The sequence below is a fragment of the Pholcus phalangioides genome, unplaced genomic scaffold (genome assembly GCF_987345545.1).
Source record: "Pholcus phalangioides strain wild (caught in Gottingen) unplaced genomic scaffold, Ppha-v1.0 ptg000040l_1, whole genome shotgun sequence".
NCBI classification, from domain to species: Eukaryota; Metazoa; Arthropoda; class Arachnida; order Araneae; family Pholcidae; genus Pholcus; species Pholcus phalangioides.
Window position 1 is genome coordinate 4047894 of NW_028301626.1, and position 26770 is coordinate 4074663.

Below are 26770 nucleotides of genomic sequence, written 5' to 3' on the forward strand. Positions count from 1 at the left end.
TCAGCTGTTTATATTAAAATATTGTAGAAATATTTCTCCATTCCAGGCAAAAACTCGAACACAAACACAATTTTAGATTTCAAATTCAATTCGAAACTTTTTTGTCAAATTTTCGTACACATACCACTTTGAAAGCAAAGTAATTTGGTACAAAATGAAGAGAAAAAAAAAACAGCCCAGATTGTTTTTCTAAATACTATAGGCCAGAGAGATGACTTATCGCGGCTCGTAAAAAAAGTTTTTTATTTTTTAATATTTTTTTCTCAATACACCTACATAGCGGAAAGTTCGGATGGGCGGCATATATTTCCAGTAATACGTATTCAAAAATATGAGAGTGGAACGGAAGAAGGGTGGCGAAATTTGTACAGCCTATAGGCAGCAAAACCATAAATACACAGTGGCGGACGACGTTCGAGCACTTCCAGTACTTTGAGGCACGGGGCGGCAAAATGCTGTTTGCCCGGGTGGCAAAAATCCTAGCTACGGCCCTGTCAGAAGGTGCTCGAGCACCTCAGAACTGATTCAGAAATCAAAATTCCTCATGTAAAGCTTAAAACGAGCGCCCACGAGCCTAAAACACTTTCGAAATGTCCCGGGTCTATCATAATGATGAATATCAAAAAGGCAAGATAAACAGTTAAAAGAAAAAAATTATGAAATTGCATTTTATTGCAGCTTCATATTATTTTAATTAATTATATTCCCATAGACATTAATGTGATGCATCAAAATTTTAAAATAAATTGAAGCACCGAACTAAAAACTTATGACGAATCGAGAGTGAAAAGTGATCTTCCCCTTTTTCAAAAATAAATGAAAAAATATAACAACCCCTTATATAAGGATAAGATTTTATTTTTCCCCTTTATTAGATCATGTAGATTACCTGAAGACGCATTAAATGGTCATGGTGCTTAAATTTATTTAGTTATTAATATTTTAAGAGAATTCGATCCGGCAAAACACATGTTAAGTATAGGGAAAAGAGCGGTTTGTTTGGGCTTACTCGTCAGGCCATAGGGTTGCCACAACGGCTTCAATTTTCGTTCCTGATGTCACCTCTTGTTATTCTTTCCTCCATGGTAGCCAGTATCTTTTCCTCGATCTTCTGCTGCTTGTCAATTATTTCCCAGGCATCACCTGAAGCAAATCTGGTTTTTTTTGTTCGAAGATGAACGATGATCAGTCCTCCCGCCCTCTTGAACGCATATAATTTCTTTTCCTTATTTCTCCTCTAAGCTTGAACGCCTTATCATTCAACTCGCATTCGAATTTAGCACTTTCGGTTTGGCAACACAGTTCAAGTAATTTTTTTTTCTTCGGAAGGGAAGTGCGTGGATGTGGGGGGGAAAGGAGGGATTGTTTACAAAGATTTTGGAAGATGATGATGCTACTTTCAGTCGGTACTGTACCATAGTGTACATACTTGGTGGAGGAGGCGGAGAGATCATTTCGCCACCATGTTATTTTTTCGCCGCTCCGATTATAGTGTTGCTGATCGCCCTCATAGATGAGCGTTGAAAGAAAAGAAACGGATCCACCCTCAAATATCCCAGTAAATTATTATTGTTATTATTTTCAAGTTGTAAGAAACCGCGCTAGATTGTCCTATATCATGTGCATGAATCTCACGAATTCATGTTATCGAAAAAAAAAAAATCATGTTGAATGCTAAAAAATAATTCAAATTTAGTATTCTTAGTTATTGAGGAAATACTTGTGATAATTATTCACCCCCTCACTAGGAAGACTCAATATTTTAACTATTATAAAGGTATAAACTGAGTCTATAGGCCTATGCTTGAATCTCTGATGTTCATGGCCCCCTAGTCATAGGGGTCTTATATTTATATTGGTGATTTTTACATTATGAAGTCAGTTTAAGGGGTCCTTATATACCTCTAAAAATCTTTTTACAGAGCCCCTGCTTAAGGATAATCTCGATGCTGAAGCTATTGAATGTGATATTTATTGAAATATATTTAGGTTTATAAAGTAATTTTTACACTATAAACATGACCACCCTCATCCTGGAGCAGGGCCACTGTGCTGGGGATCTTTGGCAGGGGATAAGGAGGGGGTGCCCAAGCCAGGCTCTTCTATAGTGAATTTATAGCATGAAAAAACAAATGTTCGTAATTGCCTTTGGCCCCAAGGCTGGAGCCCTGTCAGCTATGAGCGCCATGGCTATAATGGGCTTTCTCCCCCCCCCCCTATAAAAATATTCATTTAAAGCCCCTCTCAAAGATGTACCGAGGCCATCTATATTTGTCAGGCTATGGGTCTGTCATGAGTTTGAGTATCACCTGCACAGTGTTCCTCTCTGACATTTTAACAGGAATGTGCATAATTCAAAATTAGCGCTGAGAGGGATTCAAAGTATGAACTCACTGTGTGTAGGCCTACCTAATATGCTTGCTTATTGTACAATCTGAGATTTTTGAAGGTGGGTTAAAGTCTGTAAATGATTTTTAATTCTTTTATATTATTACGGTTACGTTCACTAAATCTTGATATCGATTGAAATCTTTAAATTGCTGGAGATTGAATGTGTAAGTGAGAGTGTGTGCTTGAACAATTGGAATTATGATTGACAGTGTATTGCCATGGCGCCACAGATTTAAGTTAGTATATTCATTTCATAAAACAAGCCACTAAAAATCATGCATATGTAATTCCCCAAGATTGTACACCCTCATAAATCTGGAGCTATACATCAACTGATTTACTATCACATAACAGGCCTGGTGTTGTTGGATACAATACCATACTTTGTGATGACGATGACTCTTCTCCTAGACTGTTCTTTCATGATCAATATTTTCCTGCTACAGTTTCGCAGAAAGTAGGCATCATCCTGCATGGATCTTTATGCCATAAATTCTCACCCACTGACAAATTATTTTCCTTGAAAGCAATATTCCTCTTAATTTTTATTTTACGTGTGTAGAGTGATAATATGCCACATCCACATATGGTCTACTTTGTGACTTTGCATGCAAAGAATAATTTTCATTGTGTTTTGCCATGCACACACACATCTTAGAGAGAACAGTGCTTAGGTGCAGTTCCACTATGCAGGCCGCTAGAAAATTTCAGACATAACAAGTGCTCTTGTTATGTCTGCCTCCTTGCCCAAGGCATCTTGGTGAATGGGTGGGCTTTGATGACCTTTAACGTTTTCTAAGACCATCCAACCCCTTGGGAAAAGATGCAAGCCATCTCAAGATAGTCTTTCTGGGCAGTCAGCGGTCATGTCTGTTTGTCTGATGGCCTGTAGCAATTCAAATTGATTGTGTCAGTTTTGTAGGTTTTTCCTCCAGTGCATTGCCTAGCCTATGGTTCCATGATGCTGTTAAAACGACTATGAATGTAAGTTTTACTGTACAAATAAAAATGATCTACACCTTTTTGTGGATCAATATCTTATTGTTCACTGAACCACCACTGTCAGGGTCTTCCTTCCCCCCCCCCTCTTTTAACACACATGAAAAAGCATTAATTGCTGCATTATGTCTGTACTTTAAGAAGGTAATGTCATGTTTTGCTTGATATATGTTTCATGAACTACGTGCAATAAAAGATGTAAAAATTTGTTTTCTCTAGCTTTCTCTATTTTTTTTTTTTCATTACTGCAGATGTTTCCCTACATTAAGTACATATCTCTGGCTGTATTGGTTGTACAGACTACAGCATCAGTCTTGGTGCTGCGTTACTCAAGAACGGTTAAAGTGAATGGTCCTCGTTACTTGCCATCTACGACAGTGGTCATCTCTGAGATGATCAAGATAATAACTTGCCTAGTTGTTTTATATATCAAGTGTGGTAAGTTTTATTACTTCAAATATTTATACTGGGTGTCTGAAAACTCTGCATAAAAATTTCGAGAAGAAGTTAAGAACATTGATATGAACCATAATTCACATAAAAAAGCATGATCTGGAATGTCCAGCAAGAACACCATGCAAAAATCAGTGTAAAGCAATTTATTAGGTGAAACTTAACAATACAACATCTGGTAAACACAGAATGAGGACTCCAAGTTTTGCATCATTTGCAGTGATGCTCGACATTTGCCTTACATAGATCACTTCACCACATACCAATTCTGGTCATATCGCCATACAGCAATTTACCACCGATCGAGTTGGGTCGGAAATGAAGATGCCCATTTATCTATGATCACCTCAGGCTCAGTAGGAAAAATTACTTGTTTTTTTAATGTTCTCCAGGAAACCAATCGATCAGTGTAAAAAATGAAGGAAATGAAGGTGCCATCTATCTGTGGTTACCTCAGGCTTGGTAGGGAGAAGAGCTTGTTATTTATGTTCTTCCCCAGTATCGAATTCGACCAACTACTTTACTGCTCACCAACTTTGGTCATATATCGCCATACAGAAATTTCCTAACCAGTGGAGTTGGGTGGGAAATGAAGGCACCATCTATCTGTAGTCGCCCAAGGTTTGGTAGGTAAAGAACTTGTTGCTGATGTTCTAAGGCCAGATTCAAACCCATGGACCTTGACAGTAACCTTCATAGTGGAAGACGAGCACCTTACCACTGCGCCACTCTAGTGCAAATTCGACCAACTGGCCATTAGCTAGCAACTATTACTGAACCACACATGCACCTTGTAACCTACTAGTAACTGCTGATCAACAGAAAAAAAAGGTGGGTAAAAACCTAAAAAGCCTAACTAGTAGAAGGATTTGGATATTACAAGGTAATAAATAACTGATAACTTACCATGGTATTGGAGGTGTCATTGATATGTTTGTGCTCCCCTTTGTGTGAGGGGAAAAGTTTTGCACAGATTTTGATTGTATTATGAAGAAACTGGCTTTCTTCCTCCAAGAGTCAAATTTAAGAATATTTTGTTCAGATAGGATTGTTAAACGGTTTAACGTGAGGAGAAAAGGATGACTTCTTACATTAAAATAACCGTATATCAAGGTAAAGTATTGAATCAGTGATGGTGTCTCTGTGCTGTGAACATTAATCAGCCTATTTTTCAGCCAGGACTATCAAAAACCGATAGTATAAACGAGTTATTTGTTATATTCATTTAATGTTGCCATTTGATTCAGTAATCATTTTTTAATTTGAATAATAATATAAATTATGCTGCCATATTTCACAGTTATTTTCACTAAATGAGTTGGCCCAAATCGCTAAAATATCTGTACATTATAGAGAAAAACATATCACTTTTACATTCAACGTATGAGGTTCAATACGAATAATTTAATATTCTGCCAACCACCAGAAGTATGTTGACCCCTGGAGTTATTTGTTCTATTTTTCTTTGATAGGTTCTTTGTCATGTCTTTCAAAGTTCATGCATCGCGAGGTTTGGTCCAAGCCGAAAGAAACTCTGAAGGTTTTCATTCCTGCTGGGCTTTTCACTATCCAAAACAACTTGTTATTTCTAGCACTCTCGAATCTTGATGCTGCTACTTACCAGGTGCGATTATCATTATTTTTGTATTTTATAATTGTATAATATAGTACTTATTATTGAACATGGTAGCACCCTCATAACATCGCAGCTTGTTACAACACACTATGGTACTTCACGGCTTTCATTTACAACCGCTGTTGAATATTCAACTTACATTATATCACCCAGATAAAGTTGCTGATTATATCATGATTTTTCTTTATCACGCAACATACGTGATATAGCTAAGAGTACCTTATAAGAATAAGGTATGATGTATTCAGTGAAAAGCAGGTACAAGGCAAAAACCTCAGTGGCACCAGGTGCGTCACTGTTAATTAATTCTGGTGTTCAACTTCAAACACACTCAGAATTAATTGAAAAAGCAAAATCTCTTACATAACGCTTAAGCCGAGCATACCTGAAACAGTTTTGATGCTCCTGTCAAATGGTGTGTACTGTCTTCTCTAATTCATTTCTTCATTTACACAAATAAAAAAATCTGAATAAATTAATGGGTGAAATAGCCCAGATCTATAAGATTGCAACAGAATTTTCTATTGTTTGTGCCTTTGAATTGCTCCGAGTCCTTGCCATATACGTGTGTATAACTTCCACTCGCAAAAGAAAAATTAATCACCTTTTGCTGCAGTAAACTTAAAGATTTCCACATTTTTCACTTCAAGTTATGGAAGAAGACAGATGGCAGCACCAGCTAGAACACTAAGAAAGCACAACTCTGACAACATAAATACATTAGGGAAACACATACATTCAGAACATGCATTCCGTCATGTAACGATTCTTTAGAAATTCCACAGAGGAGTGTGTAGGAGGTGCATGTATATGGTTAAACTTGAAGCAGTTAATATGTTAACATCAGAGAGGGAGAAATATAAAAAGCAGACTTTAAAAATTTGTTGAAAACTGTAAGTCCCAGCCTACTTAGTGCCTCAATTACATTAAGTGATTAGTGCTGCAAAAATGATCAAACGAATGAATTCTTCAGCAAATGGGGATATACAGTGGAATCTTGATAACTTGACACATGGATAACTCTACATCTATAATTCGGTTCATCTATAATCGGTTGGCCCAATACTAATTTCAATGAAGGGGAAACTCTCTAACTCGACACATGTTTGGCTTAACTCTGCTTAAATCAACTATGATTTTTGTCCCTTTACCACGACTGGTTTTTACAATAGAACGTGTGTTACCATTCTAAGAATTTTTTACATTTTCTGTGGATACTTCGATAATCCTATGTTCCTTTGTTCTTTCCTTATGGGTCCCTTTTATGTACTGTGGGTGGGGAGGGGGTGTGCATATGAAGAATGAATGTTTGAAGCCTCTTGACCGGCCTATCATTTTAGTGGCGTTTCCAGGACAGGTCTTTCATTCTTTTCATGGTCAAAAGAAATGTGGATGATCCCTGAAGTGTGGTGTGATTCCTATTGGATGTTGACAATTTCAACATCCAATAGGGATGAAAATCGTATCTATTGCGAGTTTTGTTTGATATTGTCTGTTGGCAGAGAATGTTTTTGGCAGAACTCGGTTTTACTATTTCTTGGAAAAGGAGTAAAGAAAAAGAGCTAAAGCCTGGTTAGACGCTGAATATGTCATTTGGTTGTCATTGTGAGTGTCTACGGCCGTGAATGCAATGGCTTCACGCAAACTTCATATTTTAACTTTGAAATCAAAAGTTGACTCTTTTGTGGTTCAGATTTCTCGATCCCACTCAATCCCATTATCAGGACCAATAATTCAAGAGAAAGCAAAAGATTTCGCAAAAAGTCTCAAATCAAGGAAATTAGGAATTATCCTAAGTATGAAAACTTTTTACAGAGAATTACAGACAAAAAATTTGTGAATTTGTGGATGTTAGAATGGATGCAAAAATTTCTATTTTAGATGCAGTTGAAATGATTGATTCTGCATGGAACTCTGGCACAAGTGCCATGATTCGGAACAGCTTCTGTCATGCTGGTTTTTGTTCTGAGTCTTCGGGAAAGATGATCTCTCTGAAGATTCCTCCCAGATTAAGTGAGGAGGAAGCATAAATAGCACTATGAGTGATTGTATCGACGATGAATTTGTTAGTATTGACTCTGATCTTGTAACTTCAGGACTTTTAAAAGGTGACAATATTCTAGAATCAATCAACCAAAGCAAGGGCTTCATGTTTCAAAGAAATAGAATCAGGAAGTTCAGATGAAGAAGTATCTGCACCATCTCTCCATGATGCGTTAAAAACTCTAGATGTGATACGTCGCTTCCTACGCAGTCAGGGAAAAGCCGAACAATTGTGTGATAAACTGAATAGTGTAGAAGATTTTTTTTTTTGTTTTCTCTTTGGAAAAAAACAAACAAATATACTTGATTATTTTTCATGAGGTGAATTTTTTTTATACGTTTTGATTCTGTTTTGAAACAACCCCAAATTAAAATGAATGAGAATTAGCATTTTATTTAATACAGTTGTTAGAATGTATATAATTACGCACACAAAAAATGATTGGACAAAAATTTAGAGTAAAACCCCGCTAACTCGACATCCGCTTAAGTTGACATATTTGTCCATACTTTTGGGGTGTTGAGTTACCGAAAGTCTACTGTATATATGTGTTGATTTCGCTCTCAGAGTGATAAATGTCAAATTGTATTTCGAAATTATCACATTTATTTTCTGATTGTAATAGGTCACCTACCAGTTGAAAATTTTGACCACAGCGATGTTTTCTGTCACCATTCTGCACAAGCGTTTAGAAATCACCCAATGGATTGCTCTAGTCGTGTTGATGGTTGGTGTTGTGCTAGTCCAAGTAAGTATAGGTATTATAAAATAACCAAAATCACTATTAACGAGATGGGGGAAAGTTAGGCCCCCTGTTCGTCCTTGTTAGAACCTTTTTTGACATAGAAGTACAACGGAAATGGTGGCATGACCACAGAAAAGGACTGCTACTGCACTGAGTCCCAAGGGGGTTAGCTCACCAATCTCATGAGTTTAAGGAAAAAAGGCTGCCGAATGAATGCCCTCATGTGCAAAAAATGACTGTGGTATGATAAAAATGATCAAATGCCCGCTGCTTCTCAAATTTGTCAAGCTACCCTTAACAACTCATCACACCACCTCCCTCTCAGTCTTTTATTGAAGCTCATCACCCTCTCCTGCAAAATGGCCCTTCAGATAGGAACTCTTATTTCTTGGGTACATTGCTGTCTAAACCAAACTAACACTGTTTCGTTGGGCTTGTCAGATCTGGCTTTTTTATTGTTCCTTTTGAAACGCTTAAGTTGATCTTAGTACGAAGCTTGTTAATTTATACTTGGTGTCATTTCTGACCATCATTTTGTCCACACCATATTCCACGGCAGTTCATTTCTTAGCTTTGCAATTTTCACGTCTTTTACTGTTATTATCTTTTCCTACTAACATCACACTGCACTTCCATTTGTTACTAGAACTTCTTTTGCTGCAGTAGTATGAAGAAGCTAGACGACCAGAGCTAAACTTAGTTTGACCATGTGTCATATCAAACAGACACCTTTTTTTTTTAGATAAGTAGATTTTTATCGTAATGGCTTGCTGTTCATCTTAATCAAAATTGATTGGAAGTCCATTGAACCGATATCAAGTCATCTAAGGTTAAGATTAATTATCAATCTAGTTAATTTCACATTTTTAGAAGTTCTCCAAATGTGATCATTTGATGGGATTGCCATGGCAATAACTACTGATTTCTCAGATTGAGGTCTAAATTCATTTTAAATCTGTCTTAATTGGAAGCATTCTTCCACAAGCTTTTCTTGGATCAATGAAATTTCTTTTGTTTCCACAAGATTATTTGTTTCCTGTAGTTCAACAAATTTTTCACTTTGATATCCATAGATGCCATCAAGCCAAGTAGTTATTAATGATGTTGAGCACAGTATATCATCACAGTTCTTCGGACTGATCGCTGTTCTGATTGCGTGTTTCTCCAGTGGATTCAGCGGCGTTTATTTCGAGAAACTTCTCAAGACATCACCACAATCGCTCTGGATCAGAAACTTCCAGCTAGGTAAGTTGTACAAAATAAATTATGCACTCATCTTTTGATGAAAGTTTTCTTGTAAGGCTAGCAAGATTATTTCAAAGATTGCAAGATGTAAGCTGTTTGTACTTCCGTTGAGTCAAAATGGAAATGTTGTTTGTTGTTTTGACTTTTTTTTTTAAACATAAAACAAGAGCTGCGTTTCATACAGCCTCTCATGTTGTTGGGAAATGCAAATCATTACACCGGCCCGCACTTGATGGCATATGGTTTGGGTTCTGAGGATCAGAGTTGCAAAGGCAGTCCTGCACAGCACGAGAGGCTCTACAAAACCAACTCCTGTTTTATATCTCAAAAAGAAAGGGTTAAAACAGCAAAAAACGTTATAGGGTCTAGGCAGCACAAGACCATTTTCATTCTAGTCCATTTAGTTGGAAAACGGAAAAACTTACAGAAAATAAAAAAAAATTCAGTCAAAAACATAGTTAAAGTTTATCATATCTGATTCTCATACTTTTTTTTTTTTTTTTTTTTTGAGGCGATAGCCAATATAGAAACAACATTGTGTGTAAGAAATCTGAAAGGAAAAAGAACATCATTTACTATATGATTTATTACACTGTAGGTGACATTGACTATTTAAATTGAAGATGGCATTTTAAAAATTGATTTGGGATGGTTGTTTTTTTCCCATGATAAATAGACAAGCATTATGGGGTATACCTCATACCTGAGTATAAAGTGTATGAAATAACAGAGATGAATCAACTAATTTATTATTGTAGTTTATATGCTTTGTATTCATGTTTTGGAAAACTACTAAATTGTATTCTCCCTTGCATGCAGGGTTGTTTAGCGTTATCCTTGCACTGTTTGTTTGTCTTGTACAAGATTATCATCCGATTTCAAGAGCTGGTTTCTTCCAAGGATATTACACCACTACATGGACTGTTATATTTCTCCAAGTATGTTGTAATTTTCTTTTTTGTGAATCTTTACTCATTTATATAACGGGCATCATTATAATTCTTGGGGTAAGTGTTGTGCTGATTTTGTTGCATATTAAAGAATTCTAGCCGATAAGTTCGTATTAGTTCAAAAATTTTTTTGAAGAAATCAGTGAAAGAAAAAACAGTATATTATCTTTTTCCTCTTTCCGTCATTTCCATAAAATTTTCCAATATTGTTTGCATGAAACATAAATCAACTCTCATAATTTCCTGTGTATACATACAGATTTCACTACTCTGAGAAGAAAGTCTTATTATCTACAGAGGCACATGATATTTATCTGCGAATTTTGGGAGATAAAATTCTTGCAGTAAATCCACAGTGGTGTTCAACCTGTAAATGAAATGGTTTACGGAAAATTCACCGCCAACAATTCACCGCCGGAAAATTCACCGACAACAATTCACCGCCATGCAATTCACAGCTAGGAAAATTCACCGACCAACAATTCACCGCCATGCAATTCACCGCTAGGAAAATTCACCGACCGACAATTCACCGACACAACAATTCACCGCCATGCAATTCACCGCTAGGAAAATTCACCGACCAACAATTCACCGCCATGCAATTCACAGCTAGGAAAATTCACCGACCAACAATTCACCGCCATGCAATTCACCGCCGGAAAATTCACCGACGACAGTTCTATGCGAGTCAGTTAGCGAGGGAATGAGCGATTGAGTTACTGAGTGAGTGACCCAGTGAGTAAGTGATTCAGTGAGACAGTGAGCGAGTGAGTTACTGATTCAATAAGCGAGTAAGTCAGTCCGTAAGTGAGTGAGCGATCTAGTGAGTGAGTGATCTATTGAGTAAGTAAGTGCCATATCCTAAAGATATGGCGGAAAGTTTAAATAATGACTTTATGAGAAGAAATTCAGATGATACGGATTTGGGTTGCTGTATTTCTGAAATATACGACATCCATATTTATTGTGGGCATCTTTTTCTCAGCCACCTCGCTGGGCGTTTTGCCTGTTGTGGCCTTGTATTTGTATAAATTACAAATTGCTGTTGCCCAATACAAGATAGTATATTCAACAAAATTCCATTAACTCTGTTTTACTCAGAAACTTCTAATGAAATGTTAAAAGGGATAATAACAGAATTAAAAGATAATAAAGTAAGTGGATACGCGATAAATCAACCCCCTAAAAATGCTTAAAATCATCTCCTGTTATCACTTTGATGTTATAAAAAACATCGCTGATCATCAGTAACCAATGGATTTTTTTTATGATGAACTAGCTGTTACCCGCGATTTCACGTGATGAACTTTGAGGAATCCCGCCTTAGTGCGTATCTAGTAAATGTACTCTATATTTACTACATACGTATATATATACTTCCTATGCAACGGAAATTAGTGACAATTTTTTTATTACGGGAGTCGGTGACGTTTTTTGAGTGATGGAAATCTGTTACGTTTTTGTGTTACGGAAGTCGGTTACGATTTTGGGATCAAGTTTTCATTTAACTCTAGCATATATCGGGACCAAGTTATGTGCATGTACCCAGAGGTTCCCACATCCTACAGCAGGTCCCCTAAGCTGAAATAGATGGTGGACCCCCAAACCAGCGTTTTCACGGGCCCCTCTGTGCTTAATTTATAGTGTGAAAATATCACAAAGGATAAGAAACGTTCCGGCATCTGTCAGCCCTGCCATCGTGGGGGTCATGCCGAGAGGTATGTATACGTAAAATATACATATATCACCAGTGCTCCCAACATACAGGGTCGGGGTACCCGGGAGATTGCACATACACCTTCATGGGGAAGTTAAAAGGTTTCATTTCCAGGGGTCATTGATGGAACTCATTGTTTTCTTGCTGGTTTAACATTGACAAATTTGCGATAGCGGAAGCCCAATGTATATCCAGTCTGAGGTCCCATAAAATTTGCGAATTCGGTCATGGGTAATTGCGTGGGGGGGGGGGGCTGGATTTTATTCGTTGGTAAAATGAATATTTGCAGTGGCCTTCACAGGGGATGCCCGATTAGCTTCCTTCCAAGTCAGGGGTCCCGTTCCATTTTGGGGGCACTGGATGAATCTCATTCTTTTCTGTCGTTTAACATTGTAGAATTTTCAACAGCACAAGCCCGAGATAAGTCCAGTGTCTGTGTGCCCCACTAAAAATCTGCGTATGGGGTCCCCGTTACTGGATGTGAGCCCTGGATTTTATTCGTTTCAAAATTGATAAAAATTAAAAATTTTCGTGGCCACTCACAGGGGTATGTCCGACAAGCCTTCAGGTCGGGGCCCCATGGAAAAGTTGATAGGTTTCATTTCGGGTGTCCCTGAATGAATCTCATTGGTTTTTGTTGTTTAACATTGTAAAATTTGCAACACATCGGTAGCCCGAGATAAATCCAGTCAGGGCCACCCCCCTAAAATTCAACGAATTGGAGTTTGGGGACCCCCATGGGGAAGTTTTCTGGGGTTACTTGATGAATCACATTTGTTTTTTGTTGCTTTATTATTATAAAATTCGCTTCTTCTGTAAGCTGGTGCTTTGACGTGTCCCTTTTCATAGCACGCTGATGAAGTGGGACGAAATAAATAAGATATGTTGTGAAGAGAAAAGGGGGGGGGGTTTGACAGATGGCGGGGGGGGGGCAGAGCCCCCTAGTACTGTATATAAAATAACATGTCATGACTGATTCATCATCGCCGAGCCAAAACCGCTGAAGCTGTAAATATATCAAATTTTGTGAATAGTTTTTTTTTCACGACGTAAAGACTCACAACTCACTAAGAAATGGTTTTTCCATATTCGACAACCCCTAAGGGCGTCATAAGAGTGGGGATCAACGTTGAAATCATGCCGAGCCGAAACAGCTGAAGCTATAAATATGACATTAGATCAATATTGTAATATAGACTCACTGAGAAGGGATATGTTTTCGGAACAATCGGATTTTTTAATCATTTGTGACACTACTACATTAAAAAAATTAACTAACTAACCAATTCACTCACTCACTTACTGAACATTCACTCACTCACTCCCTCCCTCACTCACTAACCAATTTACTCGCTCGCTGAATCACTGACTCGATCACTCGCTCAATCACTCACTCGGTCACTACTGGGTCACTCACTCACCCGCTGAATCACTTACTCAGTCGGTCACTCAGTCACTACTGGGTCACTCACTCACCCACTCGATCACTTACTCACTGGGTCACTCACTCACCCGCTGAATCACTTACTCCGTCACTCAGTCACTACTGGGTAACTCACTCACCCGCTGAATCACTTACTCACTCGGTCAGTCAGTCACTACTGGGTCACTCACTCACCCGCTCAATCACTTACTCACTGGGTCACTCACTCAATCACTGACTCGGTCACTCAATCACTGACTCGGTCACTCGCTCAATCACTGACTCAGTCACTCAATCACTGACTCGGCCACTCAATCACTGACTCGGTCACTCAATCACTGACTCAGTCACACAATCACTGACTCGGTCACTCGCTCAATCACTGACTCACTGACTCAATCACTGACTCAATCACTGACTCAGTCACTCGCTCAATTACTTACTCACTTGGTCACTCAATCACTGACTCAGTCACTCAATCACTGACTCAGTCACTCAATCACTGACTCGGCCACTCAATCACTGACTCGGTCACTCAATCACTGACTCAGTCACACAATCACTGACTCGGTCACTCGCTCAATCACTGACTCACTGACTCAATCACTGACTCAATCACTGACTCAGTCACTCGCTCAATTACTTACTCACTTGGTCACTCAATCACTGACTCAGTCACTCAATCACTGACTCAGTCACTCAATCACTGACTCGGTCACTCGCTCAATCACTGACTCGGTCACTCGCTCAATCACTGACTCGGTCACTCGCTCGATCACTTACTCACTCGATCACTTGCTCAATCACTTACTCACTCGGTCACTCAGTCACTCACTCACTCAGTAACTCAATCACTCACTCCCTCGCTAACTGACTCGCACTAAAACTGTTGTCAGTGAATTTTCCTAGTGGTGAATTGCATGGCGGTGAATTGTCGGTCGGTGAATTTTCCTAGCGGTGAATTGCATGGCGGTGAATTGCTGGCGGTGAATTTTCCGGACACGAAATGAAATACCACCACGTTAATGCTCCAGTTCATTAATATAACGTGTGAAATAAAAATACAGTCGACACTCATTGTAACAACCGTGCATTATAGCAAAGGTTCTGTTAAAAATATAGTTATGATAAATTCAAAATGTTCTCATATAATAACCATCCCATATGTTTTCTCTTTTACATAATGTTCATTTTTGATGGAAAAAGAGGGTGTTATAATGAGCATCAACTGCACTATTAACTTTTTCATTTTAATTTACACAAAACGAAGTGAGATCTTCATTAGATCTTAGGGTAAACATTCTGGTATTGATCTGTATTATCACTGATGAAATCTTAAGAAATAAGAGTGTTTATTGGCCATGTTTTTTGAGAAGACGTCAGTCCATCTGCTTTCCTCTTTAAAGCCATCAGTTATTCTTTAAAAAAAAATTTTGTGGATTATTTAATGAAATGCATGTTTATTTTTATTCAACTTCATTATTTTTCATTCCAACTTCTTGAGGGGGAAAAAATAACATACACATGTGCATGTTCATTTTATGTTGCAGAGTGGCTTATATTCTGAACTAAAAAAATTAGATAAGTTTTTTTAAAACATATCAACAGCCTAGTTCAAAAAAGGCAACTCAAAATTCTATGTGATATCTGCATTTTAAAGATTCACTCTGCTCTGATAAATCCACATTGAAGCTTGCATGAAGTATGTAACATGTGTATCTTTAATTTTGAATTGATAATCAGTTATCTCAGAATTTCATTTGCAGGCTCATTTTGTTCAATTTTGTGACTTGTCGCCTTCTTGAATTGGCACATAAGGCGAACTTGTTCCAAGATTTGGCAGTCTTAAAAATGAAATAAATACCATAATTTTAATGAGAGATTTTTTAATGATTTTGAACAGTATTTTAATAATGGGGTTCAATATATAGCTTTCAGTTTGTTTCCTTAATTGTTTGGACATAAAAACAATGATTTTTTGAACATTAGTACAATCTTGTTGGGTCTGGGGAACATGTTCATAAACAAGAAATTAGTTAAATAATGAAAATTTAATTCTATCTGAATGCAAAAGCCTAATTCTAAAGAAACAACAACATAGAGGCTTTAGAAAATGTCATTTCAATCTTAGGCATCTGAATCACTACTTTGCATAAAAGAAACTTTTATACTGCATTTTGAGATGGTAAAGATTCAAAGAATGCATGATAATGTCGTGGAATTACATTGGGTTTGCATAAAGATAGAAGTTCGAACTTCTTCAAATGTGCAATCTGTGGTATGGATTCATAAACTAAAGTCAAAGATGGCGAGAATAGCCTGCCACGCTATTGACTGTGCACCTTGATCTTCTGATATTCCTTTTGTGAATAGCTGGTTTTATAGAATAAATATGGTGTCTGGTGAGTCCTGCCACACTAATCTCACTCAACATAACTTTGTGTACATCATCAATTTTATCAAATCAAAGGAATACAAGTCACCGTCATGGACGGTCGCAAGAGATAAGCTTCTGATACGGTATATGGTCAACGAGGGTACGTGCCCCTGCGAGTTCATCCGGGAGTAGCGGATTGTACTACCGAATACCCGAAGGAAGACAACGAGGAGTGGGACGAGGAGGAGCCTCGGGTTGGATCTCGACTGGTTGAGGTTTCACCTGAGTGCATTGATTTCTCTTTCAGAAAACAAGTCGAGAGCTTTCATCCGACGCTTCTGAATCGAGACACAGCAAAGGTTGTGGTGGCATTCGGCGAAATTCGACGACCTGGCCTGACCCCTGGCTTTGAATTTCTTTCCCTACGAGTGTTGTGTTCCCCAAAGTGCTCTTTTATTTTTGTGCTCATGCTGCGTTCGGTGCCTTGGTGTCAACTTGTCTGCAAAGGGTAAGTGCTTTTTGCTTGCCGCTTATCTTTGATTATGACGAGATTTTGTCCGCTAATAGGCTCCACCGCAGGAGGTCAATTTCATAGAATTAAAGTGCAAATTGAACTTTTTGACGATGATTCTGATACAGTAGAGTATTTCTGTTTGCTCAAACCATGGTTAGGAGAATACTTTGATAGACAGAGAAGTCTAAGTAATGTTGGTGACGAAAATTGCACCACAGCAGTAGAGTTTGATAAAGTATTGGAACTTTTTGGTGAATATATATGTTGTGATGAGGATGATGGTGTAGATCTTGTAGACAGCATTGTACATGCTACAGTAAAATTTTTCTCCGAAATAGAGAGGAATCCATGTCCACATGCTGTAGCGATGACTTTCATGAAAGATGAAAAAGAAAACATACTGAATATTCAGTATAAAAGTAGTGACAACGAACCATACAAAAGTAAACTAAGAAGTAGCTCTAAAACTGCTTCCAAAGGGGAATTGAGCCCGAGGGGAAAAAACAAGAGAAAGAAAAAGGTGCATAATATCAGTATTAGCCCTGGGAAAGATAAAGAACATGCTGTTGACATGGCGTCCTGCTCTGTTTCGGATTTTAGAAGAGAAGTGATACCATCGATCAATGAAGAAAATAACCTAGACAACCCAGATCTTAATGTAGAACTGGAAATGCCCTCAAATGACGAAGGACTTACATCTAATCAGGAGGAAATAGACCCCCTCCCTTTTCAGAGTAATAGTGATGATAGCGAAAATGATGATGACGGATTTCAAGAGGTGTCTTACCAACGTAAAAAGAAGAAATATAATATTCCCCCCATTGTTTTGTCATCTTGGGGAAACAAGTGGCTCTCTAATTTTGGGGAAATGAGAAAATTATGTGAATTTCCCCCTGAATCGAAAACAACGACAAATACGATCTCAATCAAAGTTTTTTCTGAAAATGATTATCGATCGGTCACCAAATATTGTAAGGAAAAAGGCTTCAATTTTTACTCATTTGAACTGAAAACAGACCGACACTTAAAGGTAGTAATTAGAGGACTTCCTCTGGGAATAGAAGTAGATGAAATAGCGGAAGACATACTTAGTCAAGGGTTTGAGGTGGTGAAGGTCTCAAACATGAATTACAGAACTGGTCAGAATTATCCCCTTTATTTGGTGGAATTCTCTCTTCAAAATAAGGGAATTTTTAATTTGACTAAAATCGCTGAAATTCCTGTTCACATAGAACGATACAAAGGAAATAGGAACACCCTGCAATGCAGGTTTTGTTTACGCCTAGGGCACAGCTCAGTAACGTGCTTCGATAAACCGTCCTGCTCATTTTGTGGTGAAAACCATATCACTGGGAAATGCCCAAATAAGGGGGACAAAAGTAAACGAAAATGTACCCTCTGTGGGTCAGTAAAACACACAGCATTTTTCGGGGGATGTCCCAAAAAGTTACAAAGGCAGAGAACTGAGAATTCTGGAAGAGTATTTATCCCCTCCTTGCCATCGATTCTGCTAAAAGACCCCGATTTTGAGCACCGCTCAAGAAATGAAAACAGAATTCTAGCTGGAGGGCTAACATTTGCTGATATTCTAGCGGGAAAGCAGTCACAGGACCAAAATATGGACGGACCTGACCTGGAGTCACATAATAACTTCCCTTTGCTACATCCGGAGGACTTAGATCGAGAGTCTGGCAGCACTGAAAATGAAATAGGAAAAAGGGTTCCATTTAAATCGGAGCAGAACAAACGTCCCCTTGGTCATTTGAGAGGAAAAGAACTGGGGATAGGAAATCACCCTTTAGATAAGGGAAATTCAATACCTGAAAGAGAGTACGCAAGCTCTCTAGAGAGGGCCATAGGGGAAAAAATTATACATGAAACCAAAGAAGTACTGGATAACACTTTAAATCAAGTTGAGGCAATTAGCAAACAAACATCAGCATTGTCATCATCAAACGAAAATGTAAACATACCGATTGTCTCCCCTCTTTTCACTTTGGGGGAGGGAGCCAGTGGGGAAAATGAAATAGAAAAACAAGGTTCTTCTCACAGAGAAACAAATATTGACAACGAATTTGAAAAACTAACAAATGCTACATGCAATATTACTTCAATGCTAAAGCATGATGACGAGATCAGTCAAAAAATTATTGCCCTATTAAGCGGCCTAAAAGAAGTCATCAATCTATTAAAAAGCAAACAATAGGTACATACGCTAACAATCTTGGCCTACCTAGGCCCCTAACAATTCTTTCATGGAATGCAGGCAGTATTAAACACAAAATTAGGGAACTCACTGAAACTTTATTTGAACTAGATATCCATGTCGCCCTTATACAGGAAACTTGGCTATTGCCCAGCGATAAACTGAAAATCAACCGTTACAATTGTGTTAGATTAGATAGAACTCATAATCGTGGAGGAGGGGTATGTGTTTTAATCAGGAATAATATTCCTTTTAAAAAACTAGACATTCCACAATCCAACACGATGGAAACACTTGTAATCACAGTAAGTATAAACAACACGGATATAAATATTGTATCTCTGTATAAGCCACCTCGTAATGCAGTGGATTTGAATCACCTCAGGAACATTTTTGACCTCAATACACCCACAATTATTGCGGGGGACTTCAATGCAAAGCATGCCAGCTGGCACTCTAATTATAACTGTTCAAGAGGTGTTGCTCTCAACAGATTCTGTCTAAATAACGGAATAAACATACATGCCACAGATTATCCAACACATTATCCAGATCACCCATTTCATAGGCCAGACACAATTGATTTTGCAATTAGCAAGAACATTGATGCATCAATTTCTATACAGTCTCCAGCTCTTTTGAAGTCTGATCACAATCCCCTCATAATCAGGATTGATTTCCTATTTGCACTTAGTGTACCATACATCAGGAAAACCAATTGGGAGCTATTTGCCCAGATACTTGAAAATAACCCAGTTCTTGAGCTCTTATCCCACTCGATAGAAGAAATTGAAACTAATGTTGCCTGTATCACAGATGTCATTCAAACTGCACTTGACAGTGCTACTGAAAAAGTCAAAATAAACGAACATCAATATGGCCTGTCTAGGTTAATACTAAGGAAAATCAGGGAAAAGAATAAGATCAGGAAAAGGTGGCAAAGGCACAGGCAGACAAGGGACAAGTTGAAACTTAATCAAATGGAAAAGGAAATTCATGAGGAGATCAAAGCCTTCACGAATGAACGTTTCACTGCATTTTTGGAATCTCTTGAGATTCAGGATGGCTCCCTCTGGAAGGCCCTGAAAATTTGCAAAAGCAAAAGGGAAATAATTACGAAAATACATAGTGCAAGCAATGGTGTGGTCTTTACCCCTCAGGACATAGCCAATGCTTTTGGCGAAAGCCTGGAAGAGCAGTTTTCGCCAAATGACATACAAGATATGGCCACTAAGATGGCAAATAGGCAGAAAATTCAAAACTATTTCACACACAATCCACCGGACACCACGGAAACTGAGGAGCTCCCTTTAACAACATTAAGTGAACTTAATGAGGTGATTAATAATCTCAAAATTAAAAAAGCACCTGGGCATGATAATATTTCAAATCAGGCCCTTAAAACTCTTCCTACTAACATTCGACTTTCTCTGCTTAATATTTTCAATAGCATGATCCAACTTAACTATTTTCCCAGTTTCTGGAAAAATGCAATAATAAAACCTATCCATAAAACTAACTCTGATCCTCTTTTTCCTCAAAATTATCGACCAATATCGCTTCTTTCTAACATGAGTAAACTGTTTGAACGAATCTTTGCTTCTCGCTTTCTCTATTACCTTCATACAAATAATATTATCCGCTCCGAGCAACACGGTTTCCGGAGGGGTCATTCATGCACTACCCAATTACTCAGGACTACCGAATTCATCATGGATGCTCTGAATCATAGAGAATATGTTTGTGCTGTCAGCCTTGATGTGGCAAAAGCATTTGATAAAACAAATCATGAAACGTTGCTTGTTAAACTTATGGAATTAAATTTTCATAACAAGTTCATATACTTTTTCAAGAGTTATATCGAAAACAGAACTTTTCAAGTTAAAATTGGGGACAAACTCTCTTCCCCTAGACAGATAAGAGCTTCTGTGCCTCAGGGAAGCGTGTTAGGTCCACATTTATTTAACATCTATGTTAACGACTTCCCTGGGCCTCAGCGTGGGATTATAAGTCAGTATGCAGATGACGTCTTTTTATTAACACATTGTACGGACGTACACAAAGCATTCGAAAACCTTCAAGAGACAATTGAGGATGTAGAGGACTATTGTCAAGAATCTGACATTAAACTAAACAACAACAAATGTAATTTCATGTGGTATCATAGAAGGAAAAAGTCTCCGGATGGACCAAATCATCATCTTGAAATAGGGGGCGCTAAATTAAGACCTAAACCACACTTAAAATATCTTGGGGTAATTTTTGACAGCAAAATGAACTTCAAGGCACATGTTGAAGCAGTAAAAGCACAAGCAACCAAAAAACAGGGCATGTTAAATAGGATCTACTTCCCAGGTAGCAAACTGTCCCTTAGAAATAAGATGCTACTTTATAATTCGGTTATACGCGCAACACTTACTTATGCAGCCCCGGTTTGGGCATTTAAAACCAAAAAGAATGTCACGGACCTTCAAGTATTTGAAAATAAGAGCTTTCGTAGATTTACGGGGGCAAGATGGTATATGAGGAATGAAGATTTACGCTGTGATCTAAAAATCAATAAATTCCTAGAACAAGCACGAAAACTAGCTAAAAGCTGCTATGAATCAATAAAGGATTCGGAATATGAACACCTTAGAGAATTCCTAAGCTATGATTCTGAAATCATCATTAAACATGGCAGGCCGATGAACATTCTCCACCGTCCCTGGTAGAAGTTTGTAAAAACTGTATATATTGTAGAAATGTAAATATTTTGACCCTTTTTTATTATTATCTAATTTTTGTATAACTTTTCATATGTGTAAAAAATGCTCTTCTTGTCGGGGAATCTGCGGAATGTTCAGTCGGATTGATAATTGAGAAGTGAACTGATAGATGGCGCCATGAGGAAGATGGCTGCAAGCTATTCTTTGAAATGCAGGGAATTGAAATCATATTTAACAGCAATTTTTAATGCTGTAATTAAAGGCAAACAGAATATCTCTAACACTCTAGTAGAATCTCGTCATAGAAATATTTAATATTTCTTACGGCTCAATGATAAAGGTGCCTGGGGTTTTTTAGCCGTTAATAAGATCAAACGGCCTTTTTCCCCGAAATTTCCACCCCCCCTTAGATGAACTGGTGTAATAATCTCTACAATTTCAAAATCTCGTCATATATAATAAGTGGTTAAGCATTTAGCACGACCAAATGTGGGCAGTAGCCCTGAAATATGGACTTTTTTCCCGATTTTGACATACACACCATCCTACACACACCATCACACACACACATTCACACAGACAAAATTTTTTCCCTCCCCCTTTTTTATTTTTCTTGAAAATATAGGCCACCCCATTGGCCCGTTCGTTAAGAGCGGTAGAACGGCGAACGTGCCGCGGAACCGCCGAAAAACGTTTTATTCAGGTCAGGTCAGATCATCAATTTTAAGATTTTTTCTAATGGAAGGCTGCAGTCCTTTTGCATCATATTAGTCTGCTGTATCTATCTCAACTACCTTATAAGGATGTTGAGTCTTCTTAGCAAGATGAATAATTGGAATTAGTTGGGATGACACTTATAGAGGCCTCCTTTCAAAGCCCTCTCCCCCTTTCACTTAAGACATGCATTGCATTGTCTTCATTCTGCATGTTGCCAACTACTGAAAACTTCTGGGTGATTGATTGAAGGTTAGCTATTGTTTTAACAGAATGCAGAAGCAATGCAACCATGAACTTATTCTTTTTTATCTTGGGAAATTGTCAAAATAAATTGCATTTTCAACATGATGCTGTGAGAGGTATTTGTAAATAAAACTGCCTATTTAATTTACCCCCCCCCCCAGTAATATCTTCATGCCAAACATAACAGTATCCCTGTTTTTTCACTATCAAAAACTGTAAAATTGAAGAAAGGGAGCCTACGTTTATAATAAAACTGGCTCACTTGATATTTATTGAAATTGTCAATAAAAGTACTGCTTTATTATGTTTCAGATGCACTTATTATTAAACATTATTTTGAATTATTCAATGCCTCCCAAATCGTATGGAAACAACTACTCTTATAACGTGCAATCTGAAGTCAAAAACAAACATTTCGAGTTATTGCCATCTTGAAATGGTTTCTGAAATTAAAAACTGTCAGTTCTGTACAGATTTAATTACAGTAGGAGTGTAAAAGCAGAGCAGACTTGGAAGTTGATGTAATTTTGCAATGTGTATAGGCATTTTCTACCCTTCTTATGGCATACATAAGTCAAAAATGCAATTTTTTGAGCTGTTGCCTTTCTGAACTAGGCCATCAATACAATCCTTTTTTTCTTTCAAACCGAGCACAACTCAGGTCTATTACCATCTATGGGGGATTTACTACCTAGTGAGCTGTGCCGGAAGTGTAAGTGTGTGTGTGTGTGCCTAACAGTTTTGAGTGCGTATGTAGTGTTGCGTTTGATTTTTCAGTGATAAATACAATCCATCGTTTATACTCAAAAAGTTATGGTAACAACTAATGAGTAATTCATACCTTTTTTAATTTAAAAGATTTTCCTCAATTTTGCAGGCATTTGGTGGGCTGGTCGTCGCAACTGTCGTCAAGTATGCAGACAACATTCTGAAAGGTTTTGCCACATCTGTCTCCATTGTCTTGTCTACCATATGTTCATATTACTTACTGAGCGATTTCAGACCTACAGAGTTAGTACATTAATTCATAGTATATATATCAATTTGCCAATAAGTGTTATTGCAGTTTTTTTTATGTGATTTGGGTTTTACATAGTCATTGAAATATAGGTGAACCCTGGTATAGTGCCTCCATCGTCAGTTCAACCCCACTTAGCGCCAAAAAATTTAAGCAAACAAATCTTCCATTTTTAGGAATCAAAGAGTATTTAATCATGATTTAATAGTATTGTCGTAGCACCATAATTCTACAAAATAAATGGTGGCATCAAATCGAGAGTCTGACTGTAATTTGGTGTAGAACGAGGGGTGGTGTCCAACTTGTGACTCAATGAGAAAATTTTAACTATGTAAATATTTTTCTAATGTTTAAAAAATATATCTGTATATTTTTTCATAGATTTGTAGTGCCTTTTGCTGCTGAGTACAAAGGAAAATAGGTTTATTTGTTTTATTATTTGCTGTATAAGCCTATACAGTAGACTCTGTAATTCAACTGTACATTAGTCCAGCCCATCCAGTAATCCAGTGTTTTTAGGCAGGCTTTCTTCGAGCATAGAAGATGTTCATATTATTTATATGGGCTTTTTCAATTAACTTCCAGTGATCTGACACACACTGGTCTGATATGTACAGGATTTGCACATCTGCGTATAAGTTGACTCCCCCTTCCTTAATTGAGGAACATCAAAACATAGAATTTAAAACTGGTTTATAAGCCTCCGCCCTAAAATTAGACATATTTTAGAGAGAAAAATGTATATTTCTAAAATACAACTAAAAAAATAATCAAAACCTCTCATTTACTTGACAAACAATTTACAAGATGGCAGTAATAAACCTTACCAGTGGCAAGAAGGCATGGTTGTATAATATGTTCTGTTTGGTGGCTTTGATTGGCAAGATGGCTACTAATCATGGGTGACAAAATATTGGAATTATCATGTAGTGGGGATTGATACTTTTTTAACACTGTTCATGTAGATTCATCTTAATGCATGAGTTCACCTGCGCATTGCCCAGAAGGCTCTTGGTGCATGAGGGGCCCCTAAATAACCTTACATCAATTGTGCCTATCATGTAGGGGGGGGGGCAGCTGTGCATTGTTGGGCCTAAAGGCTCCATGATGCTGCAAAGATGGCTCTGTTTTTTGTGCGCCGGGTGGAACCTACTTTACTGGATGAAATTAACATACCCCCTTCCCCCCTATGGCAGGGGGAAACTCTGATTGAATATTTTCTTCTCAAAAACTCCACATGATCTGACAACCCCCAAATTTTTGAACACAATAAAACTTGGCTTATATACACAAGTATAAATGTATAGTGTTTCTTATATTACTTATTTCTTTTGATTCAGAAAGGACAAATTTAGCTTCAATGTGCTTCCATCTATCTTTGGCATTTCGAGTAGGGCAAACAAGGATGTCAGAGGTCAAGAATGGGCAAGCAGAAATTCAGAAAAAGGGCGGGTAGAATATTATGACTTCAACTAACTGGTCACGTTTTTGTTGACCAAATATCAAAATATTAAGAACATCTCAAGACCATGAAGATTTATTGGGTACATGAGAAAAATCACACAAGGCTGGACAAATCTGTAGGGCATGTATTCAGGGCCATCTTAAGAGTATCATGGGCCCCCGGGCCAAGTGGTTTTTCAAAGGCCTTACCTGATAAATCCTAGACAGCCCTGCACGTATTATTGTCAGCCACATAACGATGCATTTTCGCACATAAAATATCGATTTGGGCACACATTATTTTAAGTTGGACATGTAGATTTTTCCTGTCCTGGAAGGGGACAATTGCTATCGCTCCTTTTCCTGTGAAAAAATATGAGTAGTTTTTGTTACTGTTTATGCGCTATGGAAAAAATATTTTGTGGGGGGGGGGGGTGGGTGGAAATACTCGGACCAGGTACCCCATGGTATAGAGCCCAAGTCCATAAAAGAAAATTCTTGTTTTATTGTTATTGCTGTGACAATTCTTAGTGATATTATTTTTTATTCATTGGCAGGTATTTTTTCATCGGAGCAGCTGTTGTGATTTTCGCCACCATGCTGTACGGCAGTCCAATCAAGATACCACTCCTCTGTCAGCTCGACATGGCCAGAAAATCGGAAGAGAAAACTACATCATAACAAGCGGTTCACGTTTCCGTACCCGTTTTTATCAGTCATTTATTTATTTAATATATATAGAGGACAGTAAAGATTTACTCCAGAGTATGTTTTTTTACACAAAATGGAAATGTACTCAAGTGTTATAGGTGTTGACATCTTATATATCAAGGTTTTATTCTAAATATACATGTGCGTGTTTGTGCAATTTAATTGAGGCATGTTTTTTTTTTCTTTTTTCGATATGTTGATTAAGCGTTGAATTGTTGAATTAAAAAAAAGTGTTTCCTGTGATAAATTTACTTGATTTATTTTTTGTTTTTGTGAAATTTTTTAAGGCTATTAGTGCTCATCATTTAAATTTTCTCGTACGGTTTTCTTGGTCATCATCAACTGAAAGAGTTTTTCAGGTGAAGAGCTGTCATCCCTTCTTTTGATCTGCGAAAATCAATAGGCATCCGAGCATAGTAATAAAAAATTTTCTTTCTCTGGATAGGTTACGAATCATGTTCAAATAATTTCACTTGATCGCAAATGGTAATGGTTAATATTCATTGTGGGGAATGGGAAACCATATGCAGTCTTTCGATATAGCTGAAGTCTTATATCTCCTGTCCTCCTAACCAGATCATGGCCCACTAGTGTATCTCAATAGAGATATAAGCAGGTGGTTGAAAAAGACCTGGGATGTTGGAAATGTGTGTGTGCATATGTTATGAACCGAATGTATACAGTCGGCCCGCTGTATTCACAGATTTCATATTCCTTGTCTCTTTCCCAATTTTTTTTTTTTTTGGTAAACACAGTTGAGGTAATAATTCTAGTATCGGAACAAATCAGTTGTAAGTGTTAAATAAATATTTAAAAATCATTCCCAAAGGTTTTTCTGGTGCTTTAGAGAATATTTATAAAAGAAAGTTGTTCGAATGTTTCTAAAAGTAAAAAATTTGCAAGGAAAATTGACAAAGGTCAGCTGCATTGCTGTGGTTTCCCGTTATTATGGCATAAATGAGTCTACAGTCAAATATATCAATGAACAAGAACATGAAATTCGATCAGCCGTTACTGTAGCTACACCTGCTACTTAACTCTGAATCCACTTCTCTCATGTAGAAAATGCTGTTTTGTGTGTGCGATATTGTTATTCTGGAAGTACGATAAAAAAGGTGTGCAAGTCATGTATTGCAAAAATACTTGCACAGTATAGTCATTATTTAATCTGCAAATCGTGAGAATTAGAAGGCAAGTTCATTATGAGCAACATAGCAAATCCTTCTC

General features: G+C 37.6%; 1 protein-coding gene across 1 annotated transcript; it reads left to right on the forward strand.

The window, feature by feature from the left end:
- Positions 1 to 1347: 1347 nt before the first annotated feature.
- LOC149065284 (UDP-N-acetylglucosamine transporter-like) lies at positions 1348 to 25790 on the forward strand. Its single transcript, XM_089254195.1, has 8 exons — positions 1348 to 1558; positions 3642 to 3828; positions 5316 to 5467; positions 8149 to 8271; positions 9342 to 9513; positions 10333 to 10451; positions 23249 to 23382; positions 25390 to 25790. Exons 1-8 carry the CDS (start codon positions 1514 to 1516, stop codon positions 25511 to 25513), a joined length of 1056 nt encoding a protein of 351 aa, XP_089110321.1. The 5' UTR covers positions 1348 to 1513; the 3' UTR covers positions 25514 to 25790.
- Positions 25791 to 26770: the final 980 nt, after the last annotated feature.